The sequence below is a fragment of the Anolis carolinensis genome, chromosome 4 (assembly GCF_035594765.1).
Source record: "Anolis carolinensis isolate JA03-04 chromosome 4, rAnoCar3.1.pri, whole genome shotgun sequence".
Classification (NCBI taxonomy): Eukaryota; Metazoa; Chordata; class Lepidosauria; order Squamata; family Dactyloidae; genus Anolis; species Anolis carolinensis.
This window is the reverse complement of record NC_085844.1, coordinates 97,742,587-97,760,323: the sequence shown is the minus strand read 5'-3', so window position 1 is coordinate 97,760,323 and position 17,737 is coordinate 97,742,587. Positions and strand designations below refer to the sequence as shown.

The following is a 17,737-nucleotide window of genomic DNA, read 5'->3' as shown; positions in this document are numbered from 1 at the left end:
AGATGAGCACCAACCCCCAGAGTTGGACATAGACTTAACATCAGGGGAAACCTTTACCTTTACCTTTAAGTAAAAGGTAAAGGTTTTCCCCTGACGTTGTCCAGTCTTGACCGACTCTAGGGGTTGGTGCTCATCTCCATTTCTAAGCCAAAGAGCCGGCGTTGTCTGTAGACATCTCCAAGGTCATGTGGCCGGCATGACTTACCTTCCCGCCGGAGTTGTACCTATTTATCTACTCATATTTGCATGTTTTCGAACTGCTAGGTTAGCAGGAGCTGGGGCTAACAGCGGGCGCTCATTCCGCTCCCCGGATTTGAACCTGGCAACTTTTGGTCTGCAAGTTCAGCAGCTCAGCGCTTTAATGCACTGTGCCACCAGGGGCCCCTACCTTTACCTTTAGTACAGTAGAGTCTCACTTATCCAACACTCGCTTATCCAACGTTCTGGATTATCCAACGCATTTTTGTAGTCAATGTTTTCAATACATCGTGATATTTTGATGCTAAATTCGTAAATACAGTAATTACTACATAACATTATTGCGTATTGAACTACTTTTTCTGTCAAATTTGTTGCATAACATGATGTTTTGGTGCTTAATTTGTAAAATCATAACCTAATTTGATGTTTAATAGGCTTTTTCTTTATCCCTCCTTATTATCCAACACATTCGCTTATCCAACATTCTGCAGGCCCGTTTATGTTGGATAAGTGAGACTCTACTGTATGTATAAAATGTATATGTAAGGGTTACACTATTAATATTTGGCATATTTTCACTAAACGTGTCTAAGGTTTTCTAGCATTTCTTTGCTGGTTCAGCTGTCCACTGCTTTTTAAAAAAATGTTTCCAGAGTTCTTCACTAACTGAGCCATTTTTAAAATCATGCTTTAACTAGTTACTACTTTCACACCTTCTAGGTGTCTCCATCCTTTTCCTAATCATTGTGAGCTTTTTACCTATATTTTCCTTAGCAAAATATTTGCCTGACAACTTTACATTGCTGTTTCAAGCAGTCGTTCTGCCCTCATTATCTCTCTTATGTCTGTATTCACTTGTAGCAGGTGAATGCAACAGGCAAGTACAGATAAATGTTCCCAGTAATTGTTTTCTGACTAATTTTTCAACTAACTTACATTTTTGTGTCTCAGGGAAGCAGATGGTGTCGTAAAGTACCTGAAGGAACAATGCAATTTAAAAAAAGGTGTCAATGGATTTTGCTGGGGTGGACTTGCTGTTCATCATTTGATGTTGAGATATTCTGGTGTATCATTTTACGGTAAGTGTCAGGCACAATGGAGTCTGTACAAATTGATTTGTATGCATTACACAGAAGGACGATGGAAAGAAGGTAGTACTCCTAGGTTGGAGCATGCTTTCATCTGTCAAAAAAAAATGGAGCCATTAAGAATGATTACAACTTTGGTTGCTGTGTGTTTAGTGGAGAATTCTTACCTAACAAAATGATCAAAAGACTGAGTTACAGTGGCAGCACTCCAAATTATGTCATTATAACTTATTAACAATCTCGTCCAGAACAGAGATGCAGTACCCCTATCACTGAAACTTTAAAGAAAATATTTCAGTTCCATGGGCAGTAGCGACCAGTCTCCCCCCGCCAGGAACCTGCGAGGAATGATAGATACAGTAGAGTCTCACGTATCCAACACTCACTTATCCAACATTCTGGATTATCCAATGCATTTTTGTAGTCAATGTTTTCAATACATCGTGATATTTTGGTGCTAAATTCGTAAATACAGTAATTACTACATAGCATTACTGCGTATTGAACTACCTTTTCTGTCAAATTTGTTGTATAACATGATGTTTTGATGCTTAATTTGTAAAATCATAACCTAATTTGATGTTTAATAGGCTTTTCCTTAATCCCTCCCTATTATCCAACATATTCGCTTATCCAATGTTCTGCCGGCCCGTTTATGTTGGATAAGTGAGACTCTACTGTACAATGGTTTGGGATAACCAAAGGCCACTATTTGTTACAATGAAAAACAACACAGAATTATACAACACAGAAATGAAATAAATGTATTTGTTGTTTAGTTCAGTAAGAGTAATAAAATCACTAGCAACACAATACTGTATGAAAAGCAAATGCTATCTTACCAATTTTTTCTGCGATCACCACTCAAAATATTAATTGCTGATTTCACCTTGCTATCCTTTGTACCTTTACTTTAAACCAGTGGTTCTCAACCTGTGAGTCCCCAGGTGTTTTGGCCTACAACTCCCAGAAATCCCAGCCAGTTTACCAGCTGTTAGGATTTCCAGGAGTTGAAGGCCAAAACACCTGGGAAACCACAGGTTGAGAACCACTGCTTTAAGTGAAGGCAAATCATTGCTAATGTAACTTTTTCAAGAAGCATTTTAACAATGAGTGTAATGTTATGAAAGACCTTGGGATTGGCAATATACAGAACTGCTAAGCATACAAGAGTTGTGACAAAGCATGTGATGTGTGTTCTGCTCCAAATCTGTGTCTCTCCCTTTAAAGAAACGGATAAGAAAGCAAAGACACCGAGCGTAAGCATGACTGGAAGGAGGAGGAGTTTCAATCACCTTCCATTTCTTAATTCAGTGTCACGTTTTGAGCGTTTTATAACAAGTGGACTCTGTTCTCTGTCTCCAGGCTTGCTACAGAAACTACAGCAAGCACTGCTAGGGAATCAGAAGGTATTCATTGACAGCAAGTTCTCTTGTGAAATTTATCAACCTTTTTTCCTACTAAGGGACTGGAAGACTCTTGTTTGCAGGTATGTTTATTTATTTTGTGTTAATTGCATAAATATAAAACTGATAAAATAAAGGGATCACAAGCTGCTAAATAATTTTAGACCAAAAACAGGCAAAGCGACCGCACTGTCGGTAGCTGTAAACAATATTTCCTCTGCACATAAGACAGGGCATTGTGGGCAAGCATACAGTTGCTGAGTTCTGCTCCACTGTCACACAAGGTGGAAGATTCTTCTGGTTGTGCAATTTTGCCAGATTGTCTTTTGATCTGCCCACTCCACTTCTAAGTCAGTTCAGGGACTTCCAAGTTGGGAATCCAGTTGGGATTTCCTGGTTTAGCTGCCCAGAGGAACACTCTTACTGTTGCTGGGGGGACATTAAGAGGAGTGATGGTTTTCATAAAGCTTTTCCTTGATTTGAGTCTACTGGGAGGAGGCTGATAGCCATGCAGTGGGTGGTTTTCACTATGTTCAACCTTATTTCTCTCAGTTAGCAGCAACCTCATCCGGGGGTGGGGGGGGGGGGGGAGGCAATGCCAGCTAGCTTAGAGAGTTTACCAACAGGTGTAGGTCTGAGACATCTTGTGATTATTCTACATGTTTCGGTAAGTGCTATATTTATCTGATTCGCATGGAGGGACTTGTGCCAAACATGGCAAGCATACTCAGCAGTGGAGTAAGACTAGGCCAGGGCTGATGTTCTTATCAATTTTGGGTCTGCACCACGTGCACTGCCAGTAAGTTTCCACAGGATGTTATTGCATGCAGATACTTTGCGCTTGGTGTTCATACAATGTTTCCTAAATGTTGGTGTTCGATCTAAGGTATCAGCGAGATATTTAGGGTGGGAACAATTTTTGAGCTCTTGGCCTTCCCAGGTAACTTTCAATATTATTTATTTACAGTATTTATATTCCGCCCTTCTCACCCCGAAGGGGACTCAGGGCGGATCACATTACACACACATAGGGCAAACATTCAATGCCCATAAACACATCAAACAGAGACCGAGACAGACAGACGCAGAGGCAAGTTAACCTTCTTCTGAGGGGATGTTCGATTCTGGCCACAGGGGGGAGCAGCTGCTTCATCATCCACTCTGGCGGCACTTCCTCATTCCAGGTCATAAATTAGTTAAACTTGCCTCCCCACCTTTTTAATAAGTGGTACCTTATTTCCTACTTGATAGATGCAACTATTTTTCGGGTTGCTAGGTCAGCAACGAGCAGGGGCTATTTTTTATTTTTAATTGACGAGTGCTCACCCCACCACGGGCTGGCCTCGAACTCATGACCTCATGGTCAGAGTGATTTACTGCAGCTGCTCAACAGCCTGCGCCACAGCCCGGCCCCTTATCTTATTGTGTCTTGGTATTTCTTGCAGGTATGTATAAATCTAGCATGACATGTTTCACTGTCCAGCACAGAATACAATGGGAAGCTGAAATACAAAACATGCATGTGATGTTTTTGCAAAAAAAAATGGTCGACAGTTTGTTCAGAATATTCATAATTTATTTTAGCTAGGAGGAAAATCATTGGCTCACTGCCATAAGATGTTGGAGGAATCAGAAAGATATGTCTTGTATCGGACGAAAAAGAAATAAATGCAAAAGTCACACTTCCTGTAGAAGAGGGCTGAGCCCTGGTACACAGCATCGATTGTGTGGCTGCATTCTGTCTTAAAGTGTTTTCAACCTAATAGCTGAAAGCTAATTATTTAAGCGTAAAAAGTGTCTGCAAAAGAATGGAAGTTATGGATTATATTTGAGTCTAGTAAACAGTAGAATCCAATCAGAAGGGGTAATTTCAATTTTGTGCTGCAGATTTTCCCAAAGTACCCACCACCCCAAAAAGGGCATGCAAGCAATCTTTGCATATCTTATAATGTACTTTTTAATTCCAAAACACACACTCCATTTCTTTTATACACAACACAGTCAGATTTGATTATATTTGTAGTAGGATCTATTACCTACTCTTTTTACTGTAGAATGAGCACAGATATCCCAGTCCAAGTGTAGGATGTAACATTATATTAACCTTACTTTTGTACTTTGGTCTAGAACAGTGTGGTCCAACCCGCAGCCCACCAATTCATTTTTGTTGGCCCTTGCCCTTCTTACTGGAAAAATATTTACCATTAACACATATTTGCCATTAACTGGCCACAATAGAAAAAATGCATAATGTAATGTTTTCTAACAGCCTTGAACTGCATTTTGATTGTTTTCCTGTATGGCAGGGGGTTGGACTAAATGGCCCATATGGTCTCTTCCAACTATTATTCTATGAGTCTAACCTTTGTGAATCTTGTTTTCTTCGTGACAGATGGCAAATGAAGCAAAACCTTGTCCATGCAACCTTGGAGACAAGTTTGACTATGAAGGGCAGGGACATGAAGTTTCTGTTGAACACATCAGGGCTTATCTGACCAAGCCTCCTCATCATACTGACAAAGCGGTCATAGTGATACATGACATTTTTGGATGGCAGCTACCAAATACCAGATACATGGCTGACATGCTTGCATCTAAGGGATACATGTAAGAAAACCTTCATAATTTTTCTCAGTTATATTTTATCAATTTGGTACCCTATCCAAGTTTTTTAAATTCTTATATACAATGTGTGCAAAAAAGCAATTTAATGTCTTTTTCTGTGCTTGTAAACGTATACACAAAGCAAAAGAATAAACTATAAAGAACAATCTATTCTGAATAATAATACAAGAATGATGTACAATGTGATCTAAAAGTTTTGCAGTGTTAATCTGTGAATCTGTGGTTAAAACTTAGTACTGTGGAATGTTTGGCATTTAATAGGCATATTAGAAATACTGTATCTGTCACTGGTAGGTATGGGAGTGGGCAATCTCAGAGGTTTTAATCTCAGTGGCAAGGAGATAGGAAGGTGTTTTGCCATCCTTAAAAAGGTAAAGGTTTCCCCTGACGTTAAGTCCAGTCATGTCTGACTCTGGGGGTTGGTGCTCATCTCCATTTCTAAGCCGAAGAGCCGGCATTGTCCGTAAACACCGCCAAGGTCATGTGGCCGGCATGACTACATGGAGCGATGTTACCTTCCCGCCGGAGCGGTACCTATTGATCTACTCACATTGGCATGTTTTCGAACTGCTAGGTTGGCAGGAGCCGGAGCTAACAGCGGCAGCTCACGCCGCTCCCAGGGCTTGAACCTTGGACCTTTCGGTCTGCAGCTCAGTGCTTTAACGCACTTTGCCACCGGGGCTCCTTATTTGCCATCCTTATTCATGAAGAAAAATGCTCTTCAGAAGCTGGGGTTATACATTCACAGTCAGTTTCAAAGATGGGTCACTATTCATTGCTCACACAGTGCACCACTTAGTCTATACCATTTGAACTTTTTTTTCATGGCATTTTCCAGGGGACTCTTCGCACTGTTTTATATAGGTTGGAATGAAGTTCAATGTGGGTTTGTGTACACAAAATAGCTTTACTCCTTTCGCAAAATCTTCTGTATTTCTACAACCCACTCACTAGATCAGAGCAAAAATCTCAGACTAGTCATATAGATCAGGAGTCCTCAAACTTTTTAAGTGGAGAGCCGGTTCACGGTCCCTCAGACTGTTGAGGTGGTGGACTATGATGAAATAGTCCAAAATTAGGATTGTTGTTATGTGCCTTCAAGTCGTTTCAGGCGTAGGTCAACCCTAAGTCTAAAGTTTAGGAAAGGGGCCAAGTAAATGACCTTGGAGGGCCGCATCTGGCCCAGGGGGCTTAGTTTACAGATCCCTGCTCTAGACGTTGAAGCAGTATTCTTCCCATCATCACCATTACTTGGCACAGTTGGCAGGGGATAAGCAAGTTGGAGTATATCAAATTCTGGAAGGCAACAGTTTCACTCCCTTTTGCAAATGGTTCGTTCTCTTTCATAGGTGCCATATATATTTATGATAAGCCTAGACATTTTAGTTAAAAATTGACTTCCAAACCCTAGGTCAACTTATTCATGGGTCAAGTTAAGTACAAGCAGCCCCTGGGTTGCAAACAAGATTGGTTCTGTAGGTTCAATTTTAAGATGAATATGTATATAAGCTCAAACAGGTACATTTGCATGAAAGTCAGAACAGGCTCAACATTCACTACTTGCAGGCGTGCGAGGCAAGTTCAGTCACACACACCCTCAGTGAGCAATGTGCAATGGCAAAAGGTGTGCATTACAGTTGCTGCATGCTTAGAATTCTTTCTTTAAAAACAAGTGTTAGGAAATGGGTAACCCATTTTAAGGACATGCAGTTATGAAAAAAGGGAAGCAGGGGTGGAAGGGCGGCGGAAATACAAGCACACTTTGGCTTAACACTAAGATTTCATGGCAGGAAGGGAGGGGAAAAAACCATTCATAACTAGGAGTCACATGTAAGTCAGATGTTCATAACTGGAGAACTGCCCGTACTGTATCTTAACTCTGATCATTTGCTGTGAGAAACAATAAGAGAATGTAGTCCCTCCAAGGTTAACCTAAAAGAAGCACCGACTCCATCTGCTCTCTCTACTAAGGAATTGTTCCTGACTTTTAAAAATCTCTAAGTGGGAAAATGGCAACACCAGCCAGTTCTTTGGCATTTTTCCCCTTTGTTTCATCCTTTACATCCTTTGCTACATGCCCATAGGGTATAACACAAAATCCACAATTTTGACACTAAAACCTGCCCCCGCCTTATATATGGGGTCCTATATAAGGTGGCGCAGTGGGTTAAAACACTGAGCTGCTGAATTTGCTGACTAGAAGGTTGGCAGTTCGAATCCAGGGAACAGAGTGAGCTCCCACTGTCAGCTCTAGCTTCTGCCAACCCAGCAGTTCAAAAACGTGTACATGCGAGATCAATAGGTACCGCTCCGGCAGGAAGGTAATGGTGCTCCATGCAGTCATGCCGGCCACATGATCTTGGAGGTGTCTACAGACAATGCCGGCTTTTCAGCTTAGAAATGGAGATGAGCACCAACACCCAGAGTCGGACACGACTGGACTTAACTTCAGGGGAAGACCTTTACCTTTACCTATATAAGGAACTAAAAGTCATTTTGACTGCTCCTTTAAAACATACTTAAAGCCCTTCTACACATGCTCTAAAATGCAGAAGAAACCAGGGTAAGGGGGCAAGGGAATGCTTCACGATTTGGATAAACAGCTGAAACACATGTTTAAAATATGCACTCAAATCCTGATTTTGGCCAAAGAACGCATATTCACATTATTGTATGTCCCTGCAGTCATGAAAAACATGTGACTTCCTTCCTATACCCTGGTGAGGACTAGTGCATGTGTGTGTTTTAAAATTCTGAAACAGCTGATCTGGGCTGTAAACAAATGGGGCCACAGACGCACTAGTGGCTAAATGAGAGCACAAATGGAAAACAATTACAATGAGAACTCTCTGCAAGCATTCCTTTGTTCTGATCTTTATGAAATTAAACAGAGCTTGAATTTACAGTAGGGTGAGATCATATGAAATCTGTTTGTGTGTACATTCAGATATGAGCTCATGAGGTCCAGTGCATCTTGGAATGTCAATTTTTTAAAAAGTAAAGTTCTATGGGATATCCCCCATCTATCTTGCACATTTCTAAAATCTGCTACAAATGATGATGTCAGGATGGCAGGACTGCATTTACCAGGACTGACAGTCTGCGTTTGGACTTGCTGTCAGGTCCCACGATTTTTGTCCCACTTATTTGTTCCACATTTTGACACTGTCTGGAAGCACCCTTTCTGTAAAAGAACATAACAGAATTGTTGGATGTGTAAGCTTATGCATTATAGGCCGATATTACAGTAATTTCAAATCAGTATAAAACTGAACTTGTATTTTCCACACAGAGCAATTGTCCCAGACTTCTATAAAGGACAAGAACCTTGGAAACCATCTGATGACTGGGCAAGATTTGATGATTGGAGAAAAACACGTGATTCCAAAGATACCAACAGGTAAGAGTTCAGATCAAGCGGGAATTTCAGCTAATGGGATGCCTGTTGAGTTTATGCTGTACACCTCAAAGACAGGCGGTAAGAGTTACATTGATAGATCCCAATCAGCTCTGAACGTTTTCCTAGGAGAAAATTGTAAACTGTATGTATCTTCCCCATTTGTGAAATAATTAGCCTAATGCTACCTAATGCCATCATTGTTACACTCTGAACTAAGCCATACATTGACTAGAACCACTCTGATATCATCCAAGACTTAAAAGTATGAGGCAAAGCCAGGTCACTGACCATCAGTGTTTCTAAATTGTACATGAAATTTACACAACTCCTTGAAAAAAGGGTTTTTTTGTGACCCTGAAAAAGGTTTTTAAACTCATACATATAGACTGTAAATGTTATCAGCAATTGTTTTGAAACTAATTTGTTCACTTACATTTTTGTGTCCCAGGGAAACAGATGTTGTCTTGAAGTACCTGAAGGAACAATGCAATGCTAAGAAGATAGGTGTTATTGGATTTTGCTGGGGTGGAGCTGCTGTTCATCATTTGATGTTGAGATATTCTGAATTTAAGGCTGGTGTATCAGTTTATGGTATGTGTACAATGGGGTGTGTACAAATTGCCAACTCCTCATGCATTGCATAGAAAGAAGTTGACATTTCTAGGTTGAAGCGTGTTTTTGACTGGCAAAAAATGGAGCCATCAAGGCGAATTTTACTTCTATACTCTGAAGAATATAGCCAGAGAATGGTATGGTATATCATATTTAAACTGGTGCTAATTTAAGGCTTTGCATAAGTACTAGTAATGGAAAGAGGGGGAGGTATCCAGGTCAAAATATAAGATTTCCAACTGGAAACTTGCTAACATTAAAAGGTGTGATATCAAAGATATAAAGCTCAGTGGAAGTGTTGTGTGTATGTTCAATGTAGCTGTTTTCTCAAATGTACTCTAGGAGTCATCCGGTTTCAAGAGGACAATTACAATCTGAGGAACCCCACATTTTTCATTTTTGGAGAGAAAGATGAACATATTCCTCTTAACCAAGTAAGTTCTTGTTTCAAAAAATAGAGCTACTGAAGTTTACATCAGGCAGTGAAGAAACAGTGTACCAGACTGAGAAATTAACTGCAAGAAATGAATTCTACAAACATAAGGTGTCTCAAAATGTTACCAAACTGTACATCAAAAAGTGTAAATATGATGGCTGGAAAAATTAACAGTGGAAAATGAATTATATGATCATAATGTATCTCTCTTTCTTGAATCTAAAGTCTTTTGGATACTCTGTGGACACAACTAATGACCCCTTCAAATATTTATGGGACACTAGCTGTGCCCGGCCACACGTTGCTGTGGCAAAGTGTGGTGATATGGGAAATAAAGTTTTGAGGAATTGGTGGTAGTTAGTATATGTTGTTTCCTAAAGCTTGCAAGTGGGGTTTATATCCCTGTGGAATAATGTCCAGGGTGGGAGAAAGAAATCTTGTCTATTAGAGACAAGTGTGAATGCTGCAATTAGCCAGAATGATTAGGATTTAATGGCCTTTCAGCTTCAAAGCCTGACTGGGGGAATCCTTTGTTGGGAGGTGTTAGCTGCCCTTAATTGTTTCCTATCTGGAATTCCCCTGTCTTCTGAGTGTTGTTCTTTATTTGCTGTCCTGATTTTAGAGTTTTTTAATGTTCTATTATACCACAGTAATTTTATATATTACAGTAGAACCCCGGTTAATCAAGCCCTGGTTAACTGAGGCTCCGCATTATCTGAGGGGCCGCCCCTCCCCCTCCCTCTCCTCTCCAGCGAAAGGAGCCCTCGCCCCTTAGAAGGAGCCCATGAGTGCCGCTGCCTAGCAGCGCTCGTGGGCTGCTTCCCAAGGGGCGAGGGCTCGGCCAAGGGAAGTAGGCCATGAGCACTGCTGCAGCAGTGATTGCAGGCCGCTTCCTCCGGCCTCCCCCTCTCCTCTCACGAGGAGCTTCTTCGTGTGAGAGAGGAAGAAGCGGGGCGCTTCCTCCTCCCTCTCCTCTCGCAAGGAGTTCCTTCATGCAAGAGGAAGAGGTGGGGCACTTCCTTCTCCCTCTTCCTCTCCCACTGCGAGAAGGAGCTCCTTCTCGCAAGAGGAGACAGAGGCAGGAGGAAGTGTCCCGGAAGCGGCCTGTGATCGTGGCCTGCTTCCCTAGGCCGGGGCGCTTTTAGAGAAGCACAAAGCCTGTCACTAGGCAGCAGCATGCCTCACGCTTCCCTGGGTCCAAGCGCCGTGTGAAGGTAGGAAACTTCTCCCTTCGGCCGGCGCCTGGGCCTTTAGAGAAGCGTGAAGCGTGTCACTAAGCAGTGGCACGCCTTGCGCTTCCGTGGTTCCAAGCCCCTGCTGGAGGGAGAAGTTTCCTCCCTCAGCTAGGCGCCTGGGCCTACAGATCGGGTTATCCGATAAAACCAGGTATCCGAGTTTTGGTCTGCCCGTTTAAATCGGATAACCGGGTTCTACTGTATATTTATAATCTTATATTATCTGCTTAGAACTGGATTATATGAGGCCCTTCTACACAACTATATAAAATCCACACTGAACTGGATTAAATGGCAGTGTGGATTCAAGATAATCCAATTCAAAGCCGATACTGTGGATTGTGTGCCTTGGCATTTGGGGTTATATAGCTGTGTGGAATGGCCTTGAGTCTACACTGCCATATAATCCAGTTCAAAACAGAAAATTTGTATTTTATAGGCAGTGTGGGGGCGGGGCCTACCCTTCTGACTGGTAGCCAGGGGGAGAATGGCTGTTCTGCCCCCATGCTGAACTAAATGAACTGGAAGGCACCCTAGCATAAAGGACAGATTGGAGACTGTATCTGGGAAATCAAAAGTCTCTGTGAGGAAAGGAAATCTTTGAAGTCTATTCAGTTCTGGATGGTTATTGCCACACAGTATAAAGTCTACTTAAATCTTAAGTAGTGGAATAATAACTAGACTACCTTTCATACTTGATATTTTATGTCTAAATTGAGGTGATTAAACTATGAGAATCTGATTAATGGGAATGAAGTAGTGGTAACCATGTGGCCAAAAAAGGTACGATGTAAGCCATCTGATTCTGGCGGCAAGATAAATGAGATTTTACTATGCTATTTCATGTCACAAAATAGCAGCAGGAGTTGCACTTACAAGACTTTAAACTAAACACAGTAAAAGAAAAAAGAGTAAATTTACTTCTTGTCCTATGGGCTGTACAGAGTTAGCCACAACTTGAAATGGATAAGGTTGCGTTGTCATTTTTTTCACAATAGGTATCAAATTTGAGGTCTGTCAGATCTTGGAAGCTCTCAGATACAAAGCAGGCTCACACAGGCAATTCCTTGGAAACGCTTTATTGATATCCTTCTTGCCAAGATGAAAGAGAAGCTACTACTAACTAAAGCCCGCCAAAACCTCAGCATATCAAAACCATCACCACCCCCAGCCCCCTTCTACATCTAACTCCTAACATTCCATTCCCAAGCCCGGAAGGCCAGAGTAGGTCACAAATCATTGTTCCCTCCCAACCAGATGGCCCTTATCAGCTGGGCCATTCCTTTTCTCCCTTCCCAGTTTGCTGGCAGGATGGGAACTGATCAGCTTGGTGTGAATGCTGGGCCGATCACATCCTGACACTAACATGCTAGAATGTACTTCCTGAAATCATTGTGTCTTTGGTTGGATATGTATACACATCAGTCATGACAGACGCAAATGTGTGCATCTTTCCTCATTCTTAAAACAAGTTAAAGTATCAAACATGTCGAAAATAGTGGTGATCCTTGATTTTCTTGCATAAGTGCAAATGAAGAATGTGGGCATAAATTCAGTAGTCCCAACTGGAGTAGATGCACTGAATAAATATAATTTAATTGTTGACTTAACATCTTCCTATTGATTTAAAATATACTCTAGTTGGGATAATCAATTGGATTTGTGCCATGGAATAAAAATTAGGCTGGAATCTCTCTACAGTATGATATAAAGGACACATGCTTAATCATTTGAATTAGAAATAAGGGAAATTTTCATGTATTTTCATTAACTTTTCATAACCTTCCATAGACTAAAAATGAGTCCTGTCAATCTTTATCGAGATGTTTTCTGTCGTAGGTTGCTGAACTAGAGCAAAACCTGAAAAAACAATGCAAAACCGATTTTGAAGTGAAAATTTATCCAGGACAAACCCATGGCTTTGTACATCGAAAAAGAGAAGACATTAACCCTGAAGATAGGCCTTGCATTGAAGAAGCAAGGAAGGACATGCTTAATTGGCTGAACAAATATATCTAACAGTCTGTTATATGTTAATAGCAAAAACAATTAAGGGTTTTTCTTAATGAAGAATTGCAATGCTGAGCACATCTCACAATACACCGTTTCCCCAAGAACCAACAGTTTCATGTTGGCCAGATAATGTTATAATGACTTCAGAATAATTAATGGTGATTTTGCTGCTGCCATCACCTATCTAACTCAAGATCAAATGCATCTTGTATGACCCTTCGTTTCCTATTTCTAGCAACAAATTGATTTTGAAACAGCTTTTTGCTTACATTAAGAAATAACATGTTATTTCTTCCACACTGAAGCCTACCGTTTTAAAGGAATAAAAAAAATCACAGATCAATGTTAAATAGATGCTATAGAAAATAATTGTGCCGGATCACTTTTTTCATGCTTCATCTTAGTATATATCTAGAATAGACTTGTCAACCTACCAAGGGAACACACTATGCCTCTGAACGGGCTGTGCTTCACCACCTTTATCTCCATGCCACTTTCCTAAACATAAAAAAGAATTCCTCAGCCAAGTTGTCTTCATTTGAATGCAAGATCCTGTTCTAGCAAAGATCAAGTCCCAGCTTTTAAAAAGGGCCTAATTTTGTAGTCATATGTAGAGGGGCTCACATAAAGAATAGTCCTTCACAGTGAAGCCCCTTCTACACTGACGCTATGGTGTAGCTTGGAACCGGTTTGGGAGAAACTGGTTTCGCTGATCAGACTTTCTTGTGACTTTTTAAAAACACCGTTTCCTGTTTAACCCATGCTGCAGCACATATTGCCCACTGTCAATTGTCTCAAGTCAACTTGGAGCTGCATTATATAGAAAGTGTTAGATGGCCCTGAGACACATTTCTCTCAGCAGGGATTATTTCACTGTTGCCAGAATAAAATGCTACACTCTCCTCAAAATAAATAAGCAACCAAAGCAGTAAACATGTTCGTCAATATTAATAGCCAAGCTGCTTACCTTCAGGATTTGTATCTGTTTTCTAGTTCTAAAGTTTCAAAACAAAACTTTATGTTTCCAACTGGAAAGAAATATTTTCTGCCTATGTGTATTCTGACTCTTTAGATATTGGTGAATATTCATTACGCAAACAGAAATAATCATGTGAACATGAGACATTTTTATAACTTGTGATATCCTGAAATATCCATGGGATCAGCAAATACCCCAACAGTGATTAAATGCATGCTTTTTATTAATAAACTCTAAATGTATGCTTTTTCATTTATGTGCATACTAAAGTGTTTGTTCTTTGAAGTCATGATTTTGGATTCATTATTAAATTTTCCTGTAATCCCATCTATTCTTCATCTTCACTGGCAGATCTGATTTGGCTGAGATTCGTCAGTATCAAGAATCATATAACCTCTTAGTTTTAAAATAAATATAGTGGTTCATCATCTACAAAATATAATTTTAAAAGGACAGCCTCAGAGAGATAATGTGCAGCTAGGTACCCATCTAAGCTGTTCTGTGTATAATTTATAATTTCTTCATTTCTGTAATGTCTCAAAATTACTTTGTGGTAGAACCATATATGTTCATTTACATACAAGTGTATATTAATAGTCCAGGCAGTAGCTAGCATATATTCTTTAATTGTTGAGGTAATAAAACAAGCCATTGTTATAATGAGATTTTGCACATTCTCATTTATTTCATGACTGCACTCCAGCAACATTTCATCAGCCTCTCAATTTTACTATCACTCTCAAAAGACTGTTAAGAAAATCCAAATAATATTCACCTGAACATTTTAAATTTATTACAGATTTATAAAGTATGTTGTTTATTACACCACTGAGCTTGAAAACGGACAGGTTGTGTGCGTTCATGAATGTATATAAAGTCAACAAATAACTTATTAAAAACTATCATAATTCAGTATTCTTTACATCATGAGAAAAGAAATAAGGAATGGTTTCCATAGCAATTTTCACAACTTTAGCTTACACACAAATTGGTGCACAGAGAGAATTGAATAATCCAAGCAATTTTGAATATATGTACTGAATATCATGAAGTCTCAGTCTTAGATTCTACCTGCATCAGGCATTTGCATATATAAACTGAACTGTCCATATCATAATTGCAAAAGAGAGGTTTGCAATATTTGATTTCAACAGGTTTCTTCCTTTCAATTCACATATCAGACAATGCAAAAACCAAATCAGATTGTGAACAAATGATAATTGTAATTTCAAAACAACAGCTGAGAGTTCAGCTCAATGTAAGACATGCCAATATTTTGCAAAACCAGCAAAGGAAATACCAGATCCATTAATGTGCACATGGCATTTTTCACCAAGCAACAGAAGGACCAATCACTTAAGAACAACACACTGTATGAAAATATCAAAGTGAGAATAAATCATTCTGCACTCATGAATTGTGAACAAGAAGGCTGATAGAAAAAGACATTGCATTCTACAACCACATGCGGCTTTACCTGCACGTTAGCTTATGCAGATGATGTGAAACCCCTTCCCAGAACAAGGGGTGAAAGGAAATGTGAATCTAAACTGTGCTTGATTTGCTGAGTGTGACTCCACCTCCACGGATTCACTTTGCACTGGCATGTATTTGCTACCCCCTCTGTACACAGTGGCCTATGTGCATGCATTGCTTGCAAGCTGTCTCAAGAATGTCTGTTCATGTGAGGCAACATATACATATACATATACATATACATATACATATACATATATATATATATATTAATTATCAATATTGGTACAGCAGCAGCATGAACATTATTTTGGCTATACAAATAAAAGTCCCAATCATGCAGGAAGCAATTATTTGATTGGGGGCAACACCGACATAACTTCACTACATGTACAGAAAAGGGAGTGGGCTTTTCCTTTGGGATTTGTGGAAAAGGCACCATTGTGCTAAGGTTTTAGGCATTTTGGCAAATAAGTATTAACCCACATTACCGTGAAGCAAAATTCCACCATGCCTTTGATGAGGCATATCTGGAAGTTTGGTAGGCTATGTTGTCAGTAAGCTAAAATAGTTTGTATATACATGCAGAGCAGATAAACCAACGGTCTAAGTGAAGAACAAGAGGTACAAAAATGTTATGGGCTACTTTATTTGATCCTATGCCTCTGTGTATAGCACCTTAAAATTCTAATATGGTTTGAGATTCTCATGTTACAATTTTCAACTACTAGGAAGCCAATTCCAAATTCTTCTCCCGATACCAAGTCATAATGCAGCAATACTTTATATGTTCCTGTATTGACAAACCAAATACAGATAGCAGTTCTCTTCAAGATTTCCTGCACAATGATAAAAGGCTGCTTGAAACATTTCAGGCAAAGTCAAGGAACCAATGGAACACAACAAATATGGCTGACTAAAATATATCTACCCTCAGGTAGTACCCAGGCTGCATTTCCAGTGATGTTGATTTGAAAAGCTGCCCACTAAGACAGGTTGAAACGGATGATGGCATGTACATATCAGTCTCTTATAGCAAAAAACTGACAGGTTCCAAGAAGAAAGAACAGTATTGACTTTGTAAAAAAATCCAAATACAGTAGCAGTATTCAGTGACTTGGCAACCAGAATTTCTTTCCTCCTTAACCTAAACTGATGTAAATTAAGTATATTTTTATCACCACAGCTCTGCACGCAACCCTAAATAAAGAATGAGAGAAGCAGATTTCTATTAAAAAATAATTACAAACTGGAAACTGAATACATCTAACCCATTCATTTTGCACCTAGAAAGTTTAGGAATAAACTATGGCTGTAAACCTAATGATTTATCTGCTGCACTGTCCACAAAGTGCCCTACAGGTCAATACTGCTCATGGGATTGACACTATATGACCTAAAAACTGATTTTGATAATATAATCTGGGAAAATGAATAGAATTTGCACCCTTGTACATTCACACTTCACCCATAACTACCCAATACCAAATATTTTAGCAGATACTTTAACTGTCATTTCAGGTTCTAGGCCAACATGATTACAACATTTGGGCGGAGGGGGGGGGGGGAGTGCTTCTATATCACAGCAAGTGGGGCATACTTGACACCCCTGAGTCTGATCTTCCCATTCCACATGTGTAGAAGGATGGGACTTTGGGGAAAAGATCTGCTATAAACCAGTAAGTTCAGCTGCTCTCTCCCCCTATGGGACTCTAACTTTGTGATATCACCTGAATAGAGCCATTTTTCCCCATCTAACCTAGTACCAAGAGTATGGCCCAAATGGAAAAGAATTCATTTACGTGACACAGCTGAGTGCGTTAGATACCACTTGTTTACTTGCTATCGTTCTAAAATACAAGTACTCCAAGTAATCGGAGGTTGGCTATGGAGTTTCATTAGAAAATATGCTCATTCACCCAAAACTGGTTGCACACTATCTCTCACCACATACTGTTACAATAACAACGGAAAAATGGTTTTCATATGCCGTTTTCACAAAGGAATTTTCGAGCAGACTTGAGTAGAATGCATTTTGTCAAAAAATGATCCTGAGCACACCAATAGCAGCTTCACTTCCACTTTTCAGCAGCATAATTTCACATTGATTTCTTCAATCCTGTACATCAAAGTAGTCAATTACCGGCTCCTCTTTGGACGCTCTCTCTGTGCTGACATTCCTAAAAGTAACACAATGTTGTTCCTTTTAAAAAATGATTTGCAAATATAAGTACAAACATTCTATTCAAGAAAAGAGTGGGACTTT

At 39.8% G+C, this 17,737-nt stretch overlaps 2 protein-coding genes across 3 annotated transcripts in view; one reads left to right on the top strand and one right to left on the bottom strand.

The window, feature by feature from the left end:
- The first annotated feature begins 2,561 nt into the window (after positions 1 to 2,561).
- LOC100558735 (carboxymethylenebutenolidase homolog) lies at positions 2,562 to 14,658 on the top strand. Its single transcript, XM_003219812.4, has 6 exons — positions 2,562 to 2,778; positions 5,088 to 5,302; positions 8,613 to 8,720; positions 9,169 to 9,311; positions 9,675 to 9,766; positions 12,843 to 14,658. The coding sequence occupies exons 2-6, from the start codon at positions 5,088 to 5,090 to the stop codon at positions 13,020 to 13,022; spliced, it is 738 nt and encodes a 245-aa protein (XP_003219860.2). The 5' UTR covers positions 2,562 to 2,778; the 3' UTR covers positions 13,023 to 14,658.
- Positions 14,606 to 17,737, bottom strand: part of nfx1 (nuclear transcription factor, X-box binding 1) — a 58,191-nt gene continuing 55,059 nt past the window's right edge. For both annotated transcript variants that reach the window (XM_008108877.3, XM_003219820.4), the window contains exon 24: positions 14,606 to 17,651. Coding sequence is in view for 1 of the 2 variants with exons in the window: in XM_003219820.4 (XP_003219868.1) it covers positions 17,585 to 17,651 (67 nt within the window). In the remaining variant the exon portion in view is untranslated. The remainder of the gene's footprint in view (positions 17,652 to 17,737) is intronic.

Coding starts and splice junctions, on each gene's coding strand:
- LOC100558735 (XM_003219812.4), top strand. CDS start 5,088: ATGGCAAATGAAGCAAAACCTTGTCCATGCAACCTTGGAGACAAGTTT. Junction 5,303..8,612: donor CTTGCATCTAAGGGATACAT/GTAAGAAAACCT, acceptor TTTTCCACACAG/AGCAATTGTCCCAGACTTCT. Junction 9,767..12,842: donor AACATATTCCTCTTAACCAA/GTAAGTTCTTGT, acceptor TTTCTGTCGTAG/GTTGCTGAACTAGAGCAAAA.